This window comes from Mandrillus leucophaeus, unplaced genomic scaffold, assembly GCF_000951045.1.
Source record: "Mandrillus leucophaeus isolate KB7577 unplaced genomic scaffold, Mleu.le_1.0 Scaffold140, whole genome shotgun sequence".
NCBI classification, from domain to species: Eukaryota; Metazoa; Chordata; class Mammalia; order Primates; family Cercopithecidae; genus Mandrillus; species Mandrillus leucophaeus.
The window spans coordinates 3,045,316-3,060,931 of NW_012101366.1; the positions used below are offsets into that span (position 1 = coordinate 3,045,316).

General features: G+C 36.2%; 1 protein-coding gene across 1 annotated transcript in view; it reads right to left on the bottom strand.

Moving 5' to 3' along the window:
• The window catches only part of MACC1 (metastasis associated in colon cancer 1), a 43,695-nt gene that overhangs the window by 12,670 nt on the left and 15,409 nt on the right, over positions 1 to 15,616 (bottom strand). Inside the window, exons 2-4 of the mRNA XM_011973907.1 lie at positions 8,074 to 8,195; positions 4,524 to 6,565; positions 222 to 410 (exon numbers count right to left, since the gene is read on the bottom strand). Of these exons, the coding sequence (XP_011829297.1) occupies positions 222 to 410; positions 4,524 to 6,565; positions 8,074 to 8,113 (2,271 nt within the window). The 5' untranslated portion in view covers positions 8,114 to 8,195. The remainder of the gene's footprint in view (positions 1 to 221; positions 411 to 4,523; positions 6,566 to 8,073; positions 8,196 to 15,616) is intronic.

A 15,616-nucleotide genomic window follows, 5' to 3' on the forward strand; every position in this document is an offset into this window, starting at 1 on the left:
ATCCAAAAGAAGAAATATCAATATTTTAAAGGCTCTCAATGCCTTTTAAGAGAGTGTGTGTATATTTCAGATTGTACTGAGGAGTTACTAGTGCAGTGATTCAGTTAGTGGATCATCTTGGACAGTCCCCCAGTGAATCCGTGAATGTGGTACGGGTTTGATTACATTAGTGTTACTTGGTCTGCAGCTTTTCACTATTGAATTACACAAACAAGTCTTACCTCAACAGCAATATCTCCAGTGTTTCCTCGATGAGGAATTTCATATGCCTCCATTTGTTGCTTTGTGAGTCGTACTAACTTTTCAGCTAGTTCCCTCCAGCCTTTTCCAAGCTTGACAGCTGAAGTCAGAATAGCAGCTTCTTGGATGAGACGTGCAACTAACCATTGGCAATCCATTTTCAGAAGAGCCTGCAGCAACAATTACATGTCACAATTAAAAGCAACTAACTTGGGCTTTTTTCTCTATAAATTGGCATTTTTATTACATATTCTACAAATGGGAGTCCTTTTTTCACAACATATATAATTGAGTTTTCTAAAGCTCAAGAAGTTGATTCACATTTAAGCAAATTCTATAAGCAAACTACAGTAGACATAACTAAGTCAGAGTTAGGGGAGATTTAGAACTAATTCAGTGGCTAATTATAGGACCTTGGATAAACCACTTAACTAATATGTGTCTTTATATCTTTAATTGTGAAAAAAGGAAGTTAAAGTACACACTTCCAATGGTACTCTGAAGTTCCAGCAGTCTAATTTATCAATCTAGGATTGGTTATTTACTCATGAGAAATAAAGCCTTGCTCTATGAGAGGACTGGCTATAAGAATTTCTCTAAAGTGTATGTGAACTGGTGATGGTAAATATTATTCTATTTTCACCAAAATATGACTTAAAACGCCCCAGAATCATATCTGTTGTGGGAAAAAAAGAGACATTCCTTCAACTTTGAACAAAGCTATTGATGTTTATAAGTTTAAAATATATATATGTTTATTGAAATACTCTCCCTCATCACCAGTAGAATGGTATTAAACATAAACTACAAGGTATTAAAGACAAAACGCCGGCCGGGCGCAGCGGCTCACGCCTGCAATCCCAGCACTTTGGGAGGCCGAGGTGGGTGGATCACGAGGTCAGGAGATCGAGACCATCCTGGCTAACACGGTGAAACCCTGACTCTACTAAAAATACAAAAAATTAGCTGGGTATGGTGGCGGACACCTGTAGTCCCAGCTACTCCAGAGGCTGAGGCAGGAGAATGGCGTGAACCCGGGAAGCGGAGCTTGCAGTGAGCCGAGATCGCCCCGCTGCACTCCAGCCTGGGTGACACAGCAAGACTCCTTCAAAAAAAAAAAAAAAAAAAAAAAAAACACACACACACACACCTAGTCTTCTACAATGCAAAATAGAAAACCATCAGACTCTTACCTAACCACGCATGTTTCAAACAAGTCTACAAGTTTGTGTTTTGCCTTGAGTACTATTTTTAAAATATGGGATTACATCTATCCATACTTCTTCTTTGTTCAAATGAGAAAATAGAGTAGCTCCCCCTTATCCAGGAGACACGTTTCTAGGCCACCCAGTGGATACCTGAAACTGCAGATGGTACCAAATTTTATACACACTATGTTTTTTCCTATACATACACACCTATGGAAAAGTTTAATTTATAAAATAGGCACAGTAAGAGATTAGCAACAATAGTAATAAAATACAAAAATCATAACAATATACTCTAATAAAAGTGATATGAATGTGACCTGTCTCTCTCAAAATACCTTATTGTACTCCACTCACCTATTTGTCAATCATGGTTGATGGTAGGTAACCAAAACCACAGAAAGTGAAACTGTGGATAAGGGGAACTACTGTAAACATACTTTGTAGCCCCTCATTATTTAATGGCACTTTGGGGGTTTATCTACCAATATGAAACAATAAGTAAAAATGAATGAGCAAGTAAGGCTATGAAAGTTGATAGCATGTTCATTCCCCTGGAAGTATGCAGTTAGAAGGACTACCTGTGGTTTTGATACATAAATGGATCCAAACCTTTATACTGAAGAGTTACAGCCTCAGTGAGAAACAATACTGAGCCAGCGGGTCCCTGGTGGTGCTTTTAGTAATCTGTGGAGTGGGGTTACTATTTTATATTCCAGTTTCTGGTTTTAGAGAAAAGATCTGTACTTGGAGTCACAAAACATGAGTTTAAAATCCAGCTCCACATAGTATAAGACTTTAGATGCATCACACAATATCTCTATTTAATGATTTTAAAAATTGATATAGTGTTAATTCTACTTTGTCTAAACCTCCATAATCATTGTGAAAATCAAATTGGATGCTGAAGTGCTTTAGAGAGTGTCAAGCATGTAAGGACAGCCAGTCTCAATGTTGAGAGATGACTGAAGGGTTTGGATCCCACAATCTTTTTCAGCTTATCAGGTCTCTTCCTGCCACCCCAAATTAATATGCAATCCTAGGAAAATGTATATTTACTACGCAAAGAAATTTTCACGAGACAACTCTATACCCCAGGCTCCATCACCTGCCAGTCAGAGAACCAGGCCTGAGCCTCTTCAAACAGAAATCCTGAAACCTCCACTAAGGCTTGGAAACTCCACACTTGAATGGACTCTCTACTAGATTTTCTAGCTGGACACTTGAGGCACTCGGATAATTATCATACCCCAAAAAGTACAGGTATGATCAGGCTTGAACTTTCAGACCATCATTAATGACCTTTGGCCATTACAATATTTTTAGGCCACTAAAAGAACAAAAGAAATTATTTTTCCAATTCAAACCTTTGCAGGTGAATACTGAATATGAGCTATGAGAGTTAATGAGCTATTACAAAATGCACATGCAGCTTCCACCAGGTAGGGCAGCTTCGAACATTCAGTCTCCAATAGTTCTGAATGTCCCAGGGTAGGTAGGAATGCAGCACACCATAAAAAATCTATCAACATAGCAACTGGATATTGGAACTTTTGAATTTCAGCTCCTCTAAGTATCACTGTGGAATCATCAAAAATATTGAAAGACAGATAATGTTATATATATTTATTTATTATATGAATCATTGTTAATGTCACAGATTAAATTTGTCCTCCAAATATTTTCTACTTCTTTTGCATCTTGATTAAAACTTTGCCCATTTGCATGAACCTGCCTATATAATTTTATTTACCTTCTACAGAGCACCAGCCTTTCACAATTATAATGATATTTAATACACATACCTACACATATATAGTATTTATACAAACATTTTTATACACACACACATTACTTTGTTTCATGAAGGCATAGTGGCTTTAAGCATGAAACCAAAACATATTTAAATCCCATCTATAAGAATAGGCAGCTATAGGACTTAGGCAAATTGCCTAACTTTCTAAGACTTGGTTTCTTCCATCTGTAAGATGAAGATACTAGCTATACTTAACCCCATAGAGTTGTTAATGGCTAAATGAGCACTAGAGAAGTATTGACAATCATTATTTTTGCACTCATGTTTTAACCATTTTTAGAAATATGCTCTTGATATTTTTTATTTGTATAAAATATTGAATTTCTACTTTAAAGGTAAAAAGTATTTTGTAATTCTCCACTGAGCCTTCCACTGGGTTGGATACTACATTAAAGAATTTGACCCTAAGAATCCTATTTAAACATGAGGATTAAGATGAGAATACTAATATCATTGTTTGGGCTGTAATGCATTGCATACATAAGAATATTAAATTGCTAAAGGATATTGGTAATACATTTTAAAAAAAGAAATAGCCAGGTGTGGTGGCTCATGGCTGTAATTTCAGCCCTTTGGGAGGCCAAGGTGGGAAGATTGCTTGAGGCCAGCAGCTCAAGAGCATCTTGGGCAACATAATGAGACCCCCAATCCTAAAAGAAAAAAAACGAAAAATACACAGGCATGGTGGCACCTGCCTGTAGTCTGAGTTACTTGGGCAGCTGATCCCTGGAGGTTGAAACTGCAGTGAGTTGTGATCATGCCACTGCACTCCAGCCTGGGTGACAGACCCAGACTTTGTCTCAAAAAAAAAAAAAAAAAAAAAAAAGGAAAAGAAAAGAAAAGAAAAAGAAAAGAAAAAATCCCACACACACTGAAAAGTGATCTCTAACGATGGCCAAGTTAGTTTTCTTTAGGTTGGCTTTCATGTTATGGAGCCTCTCTGGTATCTTAAGAGCTGTCTAAATATTTGAGACAGGAAGATAAGTCGTATCTGAACTGTTAAGCCCAGCACAAACAGAACTTTTAATTTTCTTTTAAAAGATGATCCAGTTTTTGGGGGAAATCACAATTGAATCTCAAGTTTAAGAAACCAGTTTTATGATTATGTAGGAAAAACTATATTTACTATAAAGTATCTTTAATGTATTTAAGACTGTTGAATTTTTAAACATTTCTCCTCTCACATGTTTGGTTATAAATATTGTCAAGTTAATATAATTCTTTATGGCAATTCATTACTGTGATCAAGCAATACTCACCACAATAAGTTCATACAGAAACTTCCTTGTATTTCTATCTGTGTGGCAATCTTCCTTTAACTTCTTTATAACATAAGAAACTTTTTCTGATTCTTTGTCTGCTTGAAGTTGATGAAAATCTTCCAGGGACAGATGTGAGTAACCCAGGACATCAGCTAAAACTTTCCAATCATAAACTTTTTCTGACACCAAGGTTAATACAACTGAGTAGATATAAGTCAACTTTTTTAAAGGCAGGGCAATTTGTTCAAGAAGATTTCTGGTTGTTAGGACACTATCTGACATAAACATTACTTGTTCCTTTGAAATCACCTTGACATTTTTGCAGTGTACAAGTCCAATCTTACCTCTGAGGACTCCTATATACCATTCTTTCACTTTGGACTGCCCAATAGCTTTTACCTTACCTTCCCCGAGGAGAGCTATTGTGTCCCCTTTGAAATATTCAAGGAAGTAATCAATCTTGCTTTGTCTTAGCACTGCCTTCAGGGTTACCCCATAGTTGGTAAAGTTCAATGTTTTATCTTGAAATGTGGGATATTTAACAAGCATTTTTGGTGATAAAGGAGCAGACTTGATTTCCTCCTTCTTATGCAAATAGGCTGGCAGATTTGAGAGCCGTTTTAGGTTTGGAGTTGGATCAGGAGTAGTGACAGAGAACTGTGCAACTGGTTCACCATTGGGAGGTTCCACCTGAACACAAAAATCAAACAAGTGCATCTCTCTGTGCTCAACTAAAGAAAATAAAAATTGTTGATGAACTACTTCACCTGCTTCCAGCTGGTTTTGTTTAATTTCTTTCCTTTCTCCTTCTGTCTTTACTTCAAAATCAGGATCACAGGAAACAACAGAAACACTTAAATCTTGTGGCTTGTCAAGTAAAAATGACTGCTTTCCCCAGAGCTGAAACACGACTGGAGATACGTTTTTTTCACCCTTCTTAATATCAGAAATTGTAAGCTGTCCTGGCATATAATTGTGTCCACAAACTGTTAAAACAACAGTAAAACTGGGATGGATATATTTGGGTCCATAAATTCCAATTGAGGTGGTTTTGTGGATATAATCCCAAATGGTGGCAACTGGTGACTGAAGAGCTTTAGCTTGTGCAGCAACCACTAGATACATTACCTGACTCAAGTCAATTAGCTTGACTTGGATGGTGTCTTTATAAATGTAGCAGTTACTCAAAACTTTAAAAGGGCCTTCTTTACCCAAGCTGTGTAAACACACCATTTCTGTCATGACTTGGCTGAAAGGATCCTTTCTCACTTCAGCCCCAATTTTCATCTCCAGCAAAAGGGCTTCCATTGTATTGAGGTTGCCTAACATGATTTCCAACAATGGGCTCACAGTGCATGAAAGATCATGGTTAAGCATGGGTGGCGGATCAAGGAAAGCCCTTAGAGACACCTCTTGGAATTCCCCCACAGCCACATGACCTTGGGGCACATGAACAGTGATGTCTGATTCAGATAATTGTACTGATCCTCCTTGATGGTTTACTTTGCAAGTTATGGTGACCTCCGCAACTTGTGTCTGGGCCCATCCAGGGCTCTGACTAATTGTATTCAAATCAAGGCAGGAGCGGGCCAGCTGGCGTTGACTTAACCAAGCCATTTTATAAGCCTCTCGGTCATTTTTAAGCCATTCTAAGTCTTGTAGTAGAATCTGATCAGGGTTATGTATACTGTGATGGGAATGTACTGTGTCATCTAAAATGTCCAGAAGTTCTGAAACGCTTTTCGATCTTCCAGATTTTCTTGAGGAAGACTGCCTAAGTAACTGAGGCACATCAAGTTCATCACCGGAGGAATCAAAAGAATTCCCATTTTCTATTTCTCTAAAGAAAAGAAAAGGATCTTCCTTTAAGATGGAAATATTATTTCTCTTCCTATTATTTCTTAGCTGAGTTATGTCATCCAAAAATGGGTTAGAAGCAGACAGTTGATTCCAGAATGGATTTGTAACTTTGGAAGCATTATTACCATGAAGGGTGAAAGCATCCGGCCAATTGTGAAGCAAGTCTGGATCCTGGCATTCTTTTTATTTAAGGAAAGACAAAGCAAAACAAAGATAAGGTGGCATTCTGAGTTATACTCAAGATTAATTTTTCCCATAGCTTAAAAATTCAGGACTTACTTTTCATTTTTCTTTCTGATGTCTAGGCTACCAGCTAACACAAACTCAATGTTAAATTTGGTCAGATTTGTATGTAATGAGAAAAGAATACTTTTTCTACCAGGTTATTTTTTGAACATGTGTAATGTTATTTTAAGAAATCATGATTTATAAACTAAACAAATAAATATTTAATAGGATGTAATAATATATTTAGCACATTTTCTTGAAAATGACTCAGACTAGCATGTGTTTGTGCTTTATTATTTTATGTATCATGTTCACAAACGCACATTTCTGGTCAAACAGAATAAATCAGTTATTCAATTATCCACATTTTTCTAAACATTGGATTGTTGGTCTCATTACATTCAGAATATTAATTTAATGTTTTCCTTTTCAGATAATATTCAATATGTAGAAAATATCAAATACATCTGTTAACATTTAAAATAATATTTAAAACAATACACTAAATTAGAAAGTCATTAATTTATTAGATAATTCTATGATACTTTCTATTGAAAAATGTTAATGAACATTTTTCAGGAAAAGGAATTAATAAAATGAACATTGAAAATTTAGACCACCACTGGTTTTATCGATCAAAAGAATTCGTTGCACTCAAGATTGCAATGGCAAATAATAATTTTATCACTAGAAATTGAGGCATTATTACTTTGGAAAGTAAGTGTCTTAAGAATTTGTAACATTAAAATATTTACACTTCTATTACAAGAATTTCTAGATAGCTCACAACATTGAAGCCATTTTTTTTGTGTGTAGAGCAACTCATACTTGTTCATTTCCTAGTAAATAATTATAAAGACTCTGCAGACTTTGTGAAGCTAGTGCTGCTTTTAGAGACAGGCAGAATAGCTAACCAAATTTTCAGAAGTTTTACTGAAAAAATAATTCAAGCTAAATGTCAGAATTTCTTTTGTTTAATATACATAGAACCATTGTCTTGAATGAAATGTTTTTAAGTGTTATATGCTACAAATTAGAAGATGGATTTTGAAAAATAAAGATGGCATTTCTCTTACATTCACACTTTTCTTTAATACAGTATCCCCTAACTCTCTTAAAACTTACTTTTCTTCTGAGTATCAGGTTAATTTTTTGATGCTCCATGAAGATTTCCTAGGTCGACCAACCTTGAGAGAGCCTTTTTGTCCCCAAATTCATTATAGTTATTGCATATAACACTCATTTATTAACAACATTTTTCCTTTTTATAATATTTATCGTAATCTGTTGGTTGCACTATTTTATTTTGCACACCTTTTTAATTATTTCTATGACAAAAACAAGATTTTATAATTCTTTCCATCTTCCAAAGCATTTTCAGAGGTAGACCTTCAACAGTTATTGGTGATGAATTTCATGTACTTAATGGACAAAGCACAACAGTAATAAATTCCCATACCTGTAATATTGCAACTTTTTGAGAGTTTTCCAGCTTCCATGTCAACCGAATTTGCTTCAGACTTACTTTGTGCAATTCTTCTGACAAAAAATGTTTTCTTTCAGTGATTAGCATTTTTCCACCTACAGAGTAAATAGATATGTATTTTTTGTAAGCATACATATACATGCTGGCAGAGAAAATAAACTCAAAGACATCATACATATTTCTATAAAGAACTGCATGTGAAAATCCTCTATATAAATCTTCTACTCCTGGTAGGATACTTGACTAGATATATTAAAATACATATTAGCACTCCACTAAAAAATGCTCAAATTCCAGATTAATACCAATAACCAAATCTGGAAATGTATTACTGATCCCATATAAAAGCAATTAATGAGAATCCCAAGGACAACAACAACAGCAACAACAACAACAAAAATAGTAAGTCAAAAACTCAGTAAATAAACATTTCCTGTTTGGTGACTGGAGGACTAAATATCACAAACTAAAAATTTTCCCCTAAATCCTTGTATACATTCAATGCAGTTCCATGAAAGATTGCATGTGATGTGTATGTGTATTTGTTACTTATTTTTTAATAGTTAAAATTTTATTTATGTCTTAATGGATAAAATTGTATGTATTTATTGCATACAGCATATTGTTTTGAAGCATGTTGTGTTTAACAACACATACAGCAACAATAACTTCTTAAACTATTTTAATATTTATATAGAAAAACAAGGAGCTAATACTCAAGATAATCCAGAAGAAAAGCACAACAGAAGTAATATGTACTACCTATCAGATATCAGCATTTATTATAAATAGGCTCTAAGTAAGACAACATGGAAGTGGAACATGAATAGATGAAGGACATAGAATAGAGATCTCAGAACCAGACCCACCCTTATATGAAGGATTGATACATGACACAGGTGGCCATACAGAGTGGTGTGGAAATGGTGGATTATTCATTAAACAGTGATGTTGCCATTGGTTGTGTATGCTTAAAAAAAATTACATTGATTACTATCTCATCCGGTGCACAGAAATAAATGCCAAAGGATTAAAAAATCTAAAAGTGAAAAAAAACCTTTAAAATTTGAAAGATAGTCTAGAGTTTGTCTTTATGTTTTCTGGGAAGGAGAGAATTTCTTAAACAAGGCACACACACTTATGCAATATGCAAATCCTAAAAAATAAAACCACACATTAGAATAAGACATCCTATATATCAAAGGACATCAGTAAAAACACAAGCCAAAACTGGGACAATTTATTTTCATTGCACATGACTGAAAAAGGAAAAATAATGGGATTCCAAAATATCAAAGATTCCCACAAATCAATAAACAAAATAAAACAGCACCATAGAAATTTTTGAAAAAATTCTGTGAATGAACATTTCTCAAAAAATGGAAACACAAATGATCCCTAGATATATGGAAATATGATCAATCTCATTGGTAATTACGAAAATGCAAAATGAAACCCTAAGAAACACAATTTTAACCTACGAAATTTGCAAACATTTTAGTCTAGCCACACCAATTATTGACAAATAAGTGCAACAAAGGGAAAGCCTATGTATTCATCGTGGAAGTGTCAATATGTGCAATCACTTGGAACTTAATCTGACATTGTCTAGGAAATATGCTTACAGCCTAGTACCCAACAATTCCAATCCCAGTTATTTATTTCAGTGAAAACTCTGCAGATATGCATCAAAGAGATATACATGAATATTCATTATATTATCAAAAAACCCTGAAATCCCTAGGATATTCTCCAGAATATCCTTTGCCATATAAGTGGATAAATAAATTGTGGCATACTAACTCAATGAAGTATCATACAACTATTGAAACAGATGAATCACAGCTGAAAGTATGAACACGTACTAGTAGTCAATATCTCATGTCTGGGACTCAGTCTTCTTTACCTATATAATTTCTCTTCATCCCATGACAACACTGAAAAATAGGTGTTATAAATATGACTTTCAGAATCTCAGCAATAGAATGTAACTAAACCACAAGGTCAAATAGCAAGTGAGCCACTGACCAGAAGTTACTTGTTCATTTTATAACTACTGCATGCAGCCCATAACTTAGGACACCGCATATCCTATGTCAGACTCAAGGTTCCCAATGTAACTTCTGAGACTGTCCCACCTTCCAGTTCACATTTCCAGTTATTTTTTTAATTATCATTATTTATTTATTTAGAGATAAAGTCTCGCTACATTGCCCAGGCTGCAGTGCAGTGGTGCGATCTCGGCTCACTGTAAACTCTACTTCCTGGGTTCAAGGGATTCTCGTGTCTGAGCCTCCAGAGTAGCTGGGATTACAGGCACCTACCACCAGTCCTGGCTAATGTTTGTATTTTTAGTAGAGACAGAGTTTTGCCATGTTGGCCAGGCTGGTCTCAAACTCCTGACCTCAGGTGATTAGCCCATCTCAGCCTCCCAAAGTGCTGGGATTACAGGCATGAGCCACCATGCCCAGCCCAGCTACTTTAAACCTTATTTTTTGTTCTCCTTTGTGTGTGTTGACCACATCTCCTTCACCTGTGACCCCTCCTTCTTTTTTGTTATACTCGTCTTTCTAGTTCTTGACTTTTTTTTCCTTTCAAGTAGTTTATTTTATTTTTTAAAGAAACCAAAAGCCTTTTCTGATCTATAAAAACGAAAGAAAAAATTAAAACAAGATGGAAAAGAGGGAAAATGAATAAAAGAAAAAGAAAAGGAAAAGGAGGGAATCATGTGTTTCCAAGCATGATAATTAAATAAATCCAAAAATTGTCTCATAAGGTGGCATGCTTAAAACAATCCAATGTTGCAATAACAATTTTTTCCCTGATTAGGGAAACTACATCGAAAAAATGGGTAAAATGTTGAATTATGCAATATTCAAATTGCACTGAAACCTCAAATTTCCTGGCAGACCTTCCAAATGCTGTGGTTGATTTTACCAAATATAATGTCCAAAATTAAAAGTTTTTAGCACAGTATAAGTAGCCAAAACTTTGAGGTAGAAAAGCTGAGCTCAAGTTCCTCAGCAAAATGCAACAAACTAAATTAAAATGAGGAACAAATGTTTAAATGGAAAAATATTTCCGAAAAGATAAAATATATTTTAAAAAAATCAACTTAGTAAACTACCTAAACTCTTTTATTTTTTATGAGGAAAGAGCAAAATGAGCAACATGTACTGAGGATTCCTTTGAGGTACATAACCGTTGATATGAAAAATAGTTATAACCAAATGGAATGTAGGTAGAAGTCCTCAACCACATAAAAACCAGGAATGATGCCTTATGCAGCTATGACCTTGAAGGCTCATAACCTCTCAGAAACAAAGGCACCAAGTGGTCATTAGCTGAGATTCTTTGTGGATTATCCCTATTCTCCAGTCACTCAAGCAGGTCTTCACTGTCCTTCAAGGTAGTTGTTCCAAATCTCAGTGGCACCAGGATCACTTGGAAGGCTTAATCAAACAACCCTCTGGAACCACCCCAGTGTTTCTAATCCAGGAGGTCTGGGATTGTGCACAAGAATTTTATTTCTAACAAAGCTGTCAAATGATGCTGATGCTGTGGTTCGGTTCCAGGGGGCACTTGCTGAGAACCACATTCTGAAAGCCATTCTTAAAAGCTCCTTCCCTAGCCAAATGGTTTCCCTAGCCACTCTCACTATCCCCTAACAAATCCTCTCCATCTCACGATCTTTCTCTGCACAACACATCCCTCACAGTACTATACTAAATCTAAATTTTTTTGCCATGAATCCAAGGAGAGGTGGTATAGGGGGAAAAAAAAAAAAAAGTCCTTGGCTGGAAGGACAAAGATCTGCCTGGCCGGTGGCATTGCTTGTTTACACAGGTGCAAATCACACTAGCCACATTTAGCATTTCCCTATGTTTTCTTCCATTTAAATCCCATACTCAATGACAACTGCTGCCCAAAACGGGATTTTTTTTTTTTTTTTTTTTTTTTTACTTTGTCTAGAGAAACATGAGTCAGTCTTTGTTGGAATAAGTAAATGAGAATAGAATACTCTAGTATTCATTTAATTTGGGACATGGTTTTTCAATACGCCTCTTAAAAACACTTATGCTGATTTTGCATGATCCATTACTTTTTTCCTTAAAAAGCCAACAAAGTTTTGCCCTTATTTATTTTACTATTTAAACTAGGCCCTAAGCAACTAGAAACATTTACCAAATGTACAACTTAGCAAACAAAATGTCAGGAGACATTTTTGTGAGGGTAAGGGGTGGGGAGCAATGCAGCGTTTGGAATAAGTAACCAAGAAAACAATACCACTTAAAAGAATTATTTCTTTAAAATGTGCCCTTTGAATTGTTTATGGTAGTAATTACATAGTGAAAATTGCTAGTGTTAGCCAGGTGGCAGGATCAGAGTATTTTCCAATTAGTCCTTGAATACCTGAAACCCCGATGATTTCCATGAATTTGTACTGTATTTAACTCTTGATCTATGTGATAATGAAAACATGTCCTTGTAGGCTATAACTCTTATAGGTGACTGAAAATACTAAAACGTCAGGAGAGCAACTGTTGGACTAGTAGACTTTTCCTTCACCCCTCAAATGCCAAACCTGACCAAGTAACATTGTATTACTTATAAATGCAACCAGTGTTTTTTTTTTTTTAAAAAAAAAGGCCCACAAAGGGATCATAATCAGCTGATGATACTCACCTGGTATGATTTTATTGGACATTACCATGCTGTGAGTGGCCTTACTGGATCTTGCCCTAGGGCAACTTCTGATGGACTAGTGGCACTCTCTGATTGGTAATTTTTAATAATATACACACATACACAAGCACACTTTCTCCCAGTTATTAAATACTTTGAGTGTTGCATCTGATTATTCTAACCAAATATTTAAAAGACCTGACACGGCAAATGTCAGCCATTACTTTTCCCCAAGGCAAAGGGTTTCAGAAGACTCTCTAGGAAAGGGAGCAGGCCCCCCAGTGCATTAAGCAGTATTATAAATCCATAATTTCTATGATACCTCCAACCCTGGGAACTCAAAATATTTCATCAATACGTCATCTTGTTAATATCACCAGGTCAAGATGTCTATCACTTCTTGATACCTTATTATCCTTCCATCACTGGCAGAACTGAAGTTCAGGAAAATCATAATAATTTCACAGCATAACATCATATTAGTGAGAATAAATCAGGGATATAAAAACAGTAGGTCAGAAACTGTTTGATGTGTAGCTTAGTGATGTAGTCAAGGAACATTCCCGGAAACCTAGGTCTGGAAGAGAAGGTATAAAGGACTCTCTGAACAGATACACAAAAGGAATATCTTGGGCCTGTAAAAAATAAATAAATAAATAAAATATAATCCGAAGAACTATTATTTATTATTTATTTGGAGCTTGCCACACTTCTGGTATCATGCATGGCTTTTCTTGTTTACTTGCAACAACTCTAGAAAGTTGGCTCTACCATCATCCTTATTTTTTTTAAATTTATTATTATTATTTTTTCAATGGAGATGGAGTCTCACTCTGTCACCCAGGCTGGAGTGCAGTGGTGTGATCTCAGCTCACTGCAACCTCCGCCTCCCGGGTTCAAGCAATTATCCTACCTCAGCCTCCCAAGTAACTGGGACTACAGGTGCATGCCACTATGCCCAGCTAATTTTTTGTATTTTAGTAGAGATGGGGTTTCACCATGTTGCCCAGACTGGTCTCTAATGCCTGAGCTCAGGCAATCTGCCCGCCTCGGCCTCCCAAAGTGCTAGGATTACAGGCATGAACCACTATGCCCGGCCTCCATTATCCTCATTTTAAAGGTAGGGAAATAAAGGCTTAGGGACATTATACGCCCGAGATTATAAAGCCACTAAGTAGCAAAGCCAATCTTTGAATTTAAGGATACTAGATACCAGCAAACACATTTTTTAACTCTACACAATGCTTTCTACCTATGGGTTAAACCTTCTCTTCCGGGAGAAGTGAAATTTGAGACTATACTCTGGGCCTGTTGCTGGAGAGTAGCATCAAGCCTCAATATTGGTCCCAGAAGATCTCTAAGTTCACAGCAGGACCTGCATCATGGGCATATGACCTGTATAGTAAGACAGAGCCCCACTCTCGGATAGGCCCCATGCTTGGTGTAATGCTCTGCCACTGCCATCTTGAACTACCTAATATGTTTTGAACAAGAGGCACCATATTTTCATTTTTCACTGGTGCTGCAAATTATGCAGCTGGTCCTGGTTCACAGAGTTGGCAACCTTTACTCTTCAGACCCAGAGAAATGACTAAAATTACAAGGGGCCATGAAGAAAGGAGAAAAGCATTATTTTGGATGAAGAATGCTCATTTTACAGACAATGAAGGCAAGCTGCAGAGAAGCTGATAGATATTTGTCTTTTTTATTTGAATTCCCTACAGTATGTTCATTTTACACGTGTGTGTGCACGCACATACCCACAACACACATGCCCTTCCTTGTCTTAAAAATATTTTGAGAAATTTACAAACAGTCAAATAACACAATGAGTTTAAACAATGAGTAAGTGTATATTATTCTTCAGTAAAAAAAAAAAAAATTAAAAAACAAAATAAGTGAATAAATAAGGGTGACATTTGCAGGAAGTTGGTAGGACAACTTCAAATAAAAGCAGCTTCACAAACATCATGCTGTAAATTCCAGTATACCTACTAGCAACAGCCCACACATTTGGCTCTCCAGTTTCTGAAAGTGACCAAAATAAGGCAAACATGATTAGTTACAAGCTTCACAGTGATCATAGGATACAAAAGCAGCAGCACCAGCAATACCCGGAATAAAGAGGGGTGAAGAGGAGCATGTAACTACTGGGGACAACATCCTCAGCCCCGCCTTTTACAGTATGTTCAACAGTAAATCTCTTTCATGGAACTCATTCTTAATGTGTGTGATGTCATCTCACCCAAAGGCAATTCTGTCAAGCCAGGTGGAGAAGAGTGGGCCCAGATAGGCAGCTATCTGCCTCCGTATTCTAAGACAAGCACACATGTCAGGTTACAATCCCGAAAGGACAGCACCTAGTCCAGTAAAGTCCACTATATTTGGTTCCTCTCAACAGAGTTTCCCTTTCCACTTTTCAAGCCAGAGTTGACTGAGACATTCTAGGCCTAAGATCCAGAGCAGCTTTTTCTCTTGAAGACCCAAACAATTCGCTAAGTTAAAGATGGGAGTCACATTCTCTTGTAAAAATTGAGATGAGTAAATTTGAGATGAAAATTGAGATGAGTAGCTAAAATGTAGCCTGAGATCATTCTACCTCTGCATGCTGTGCCATGATATGGACTGCAGTTTTCCTCAGAAACAGTTATTACTGCTCCCACACAAGAGCATACATTTCCAACTTTCAAGGACATAGAGCAAAGCTGTAGTACTTTCACTGTGAAAAACATTTAATGACTTCTCTTACCTAATCCCCACTGTTGCCATAAAATATTCCCAGTGATACGTCTCTCAAGTTTAACTTTAAGCAATAGATGTTTCAAGCAAA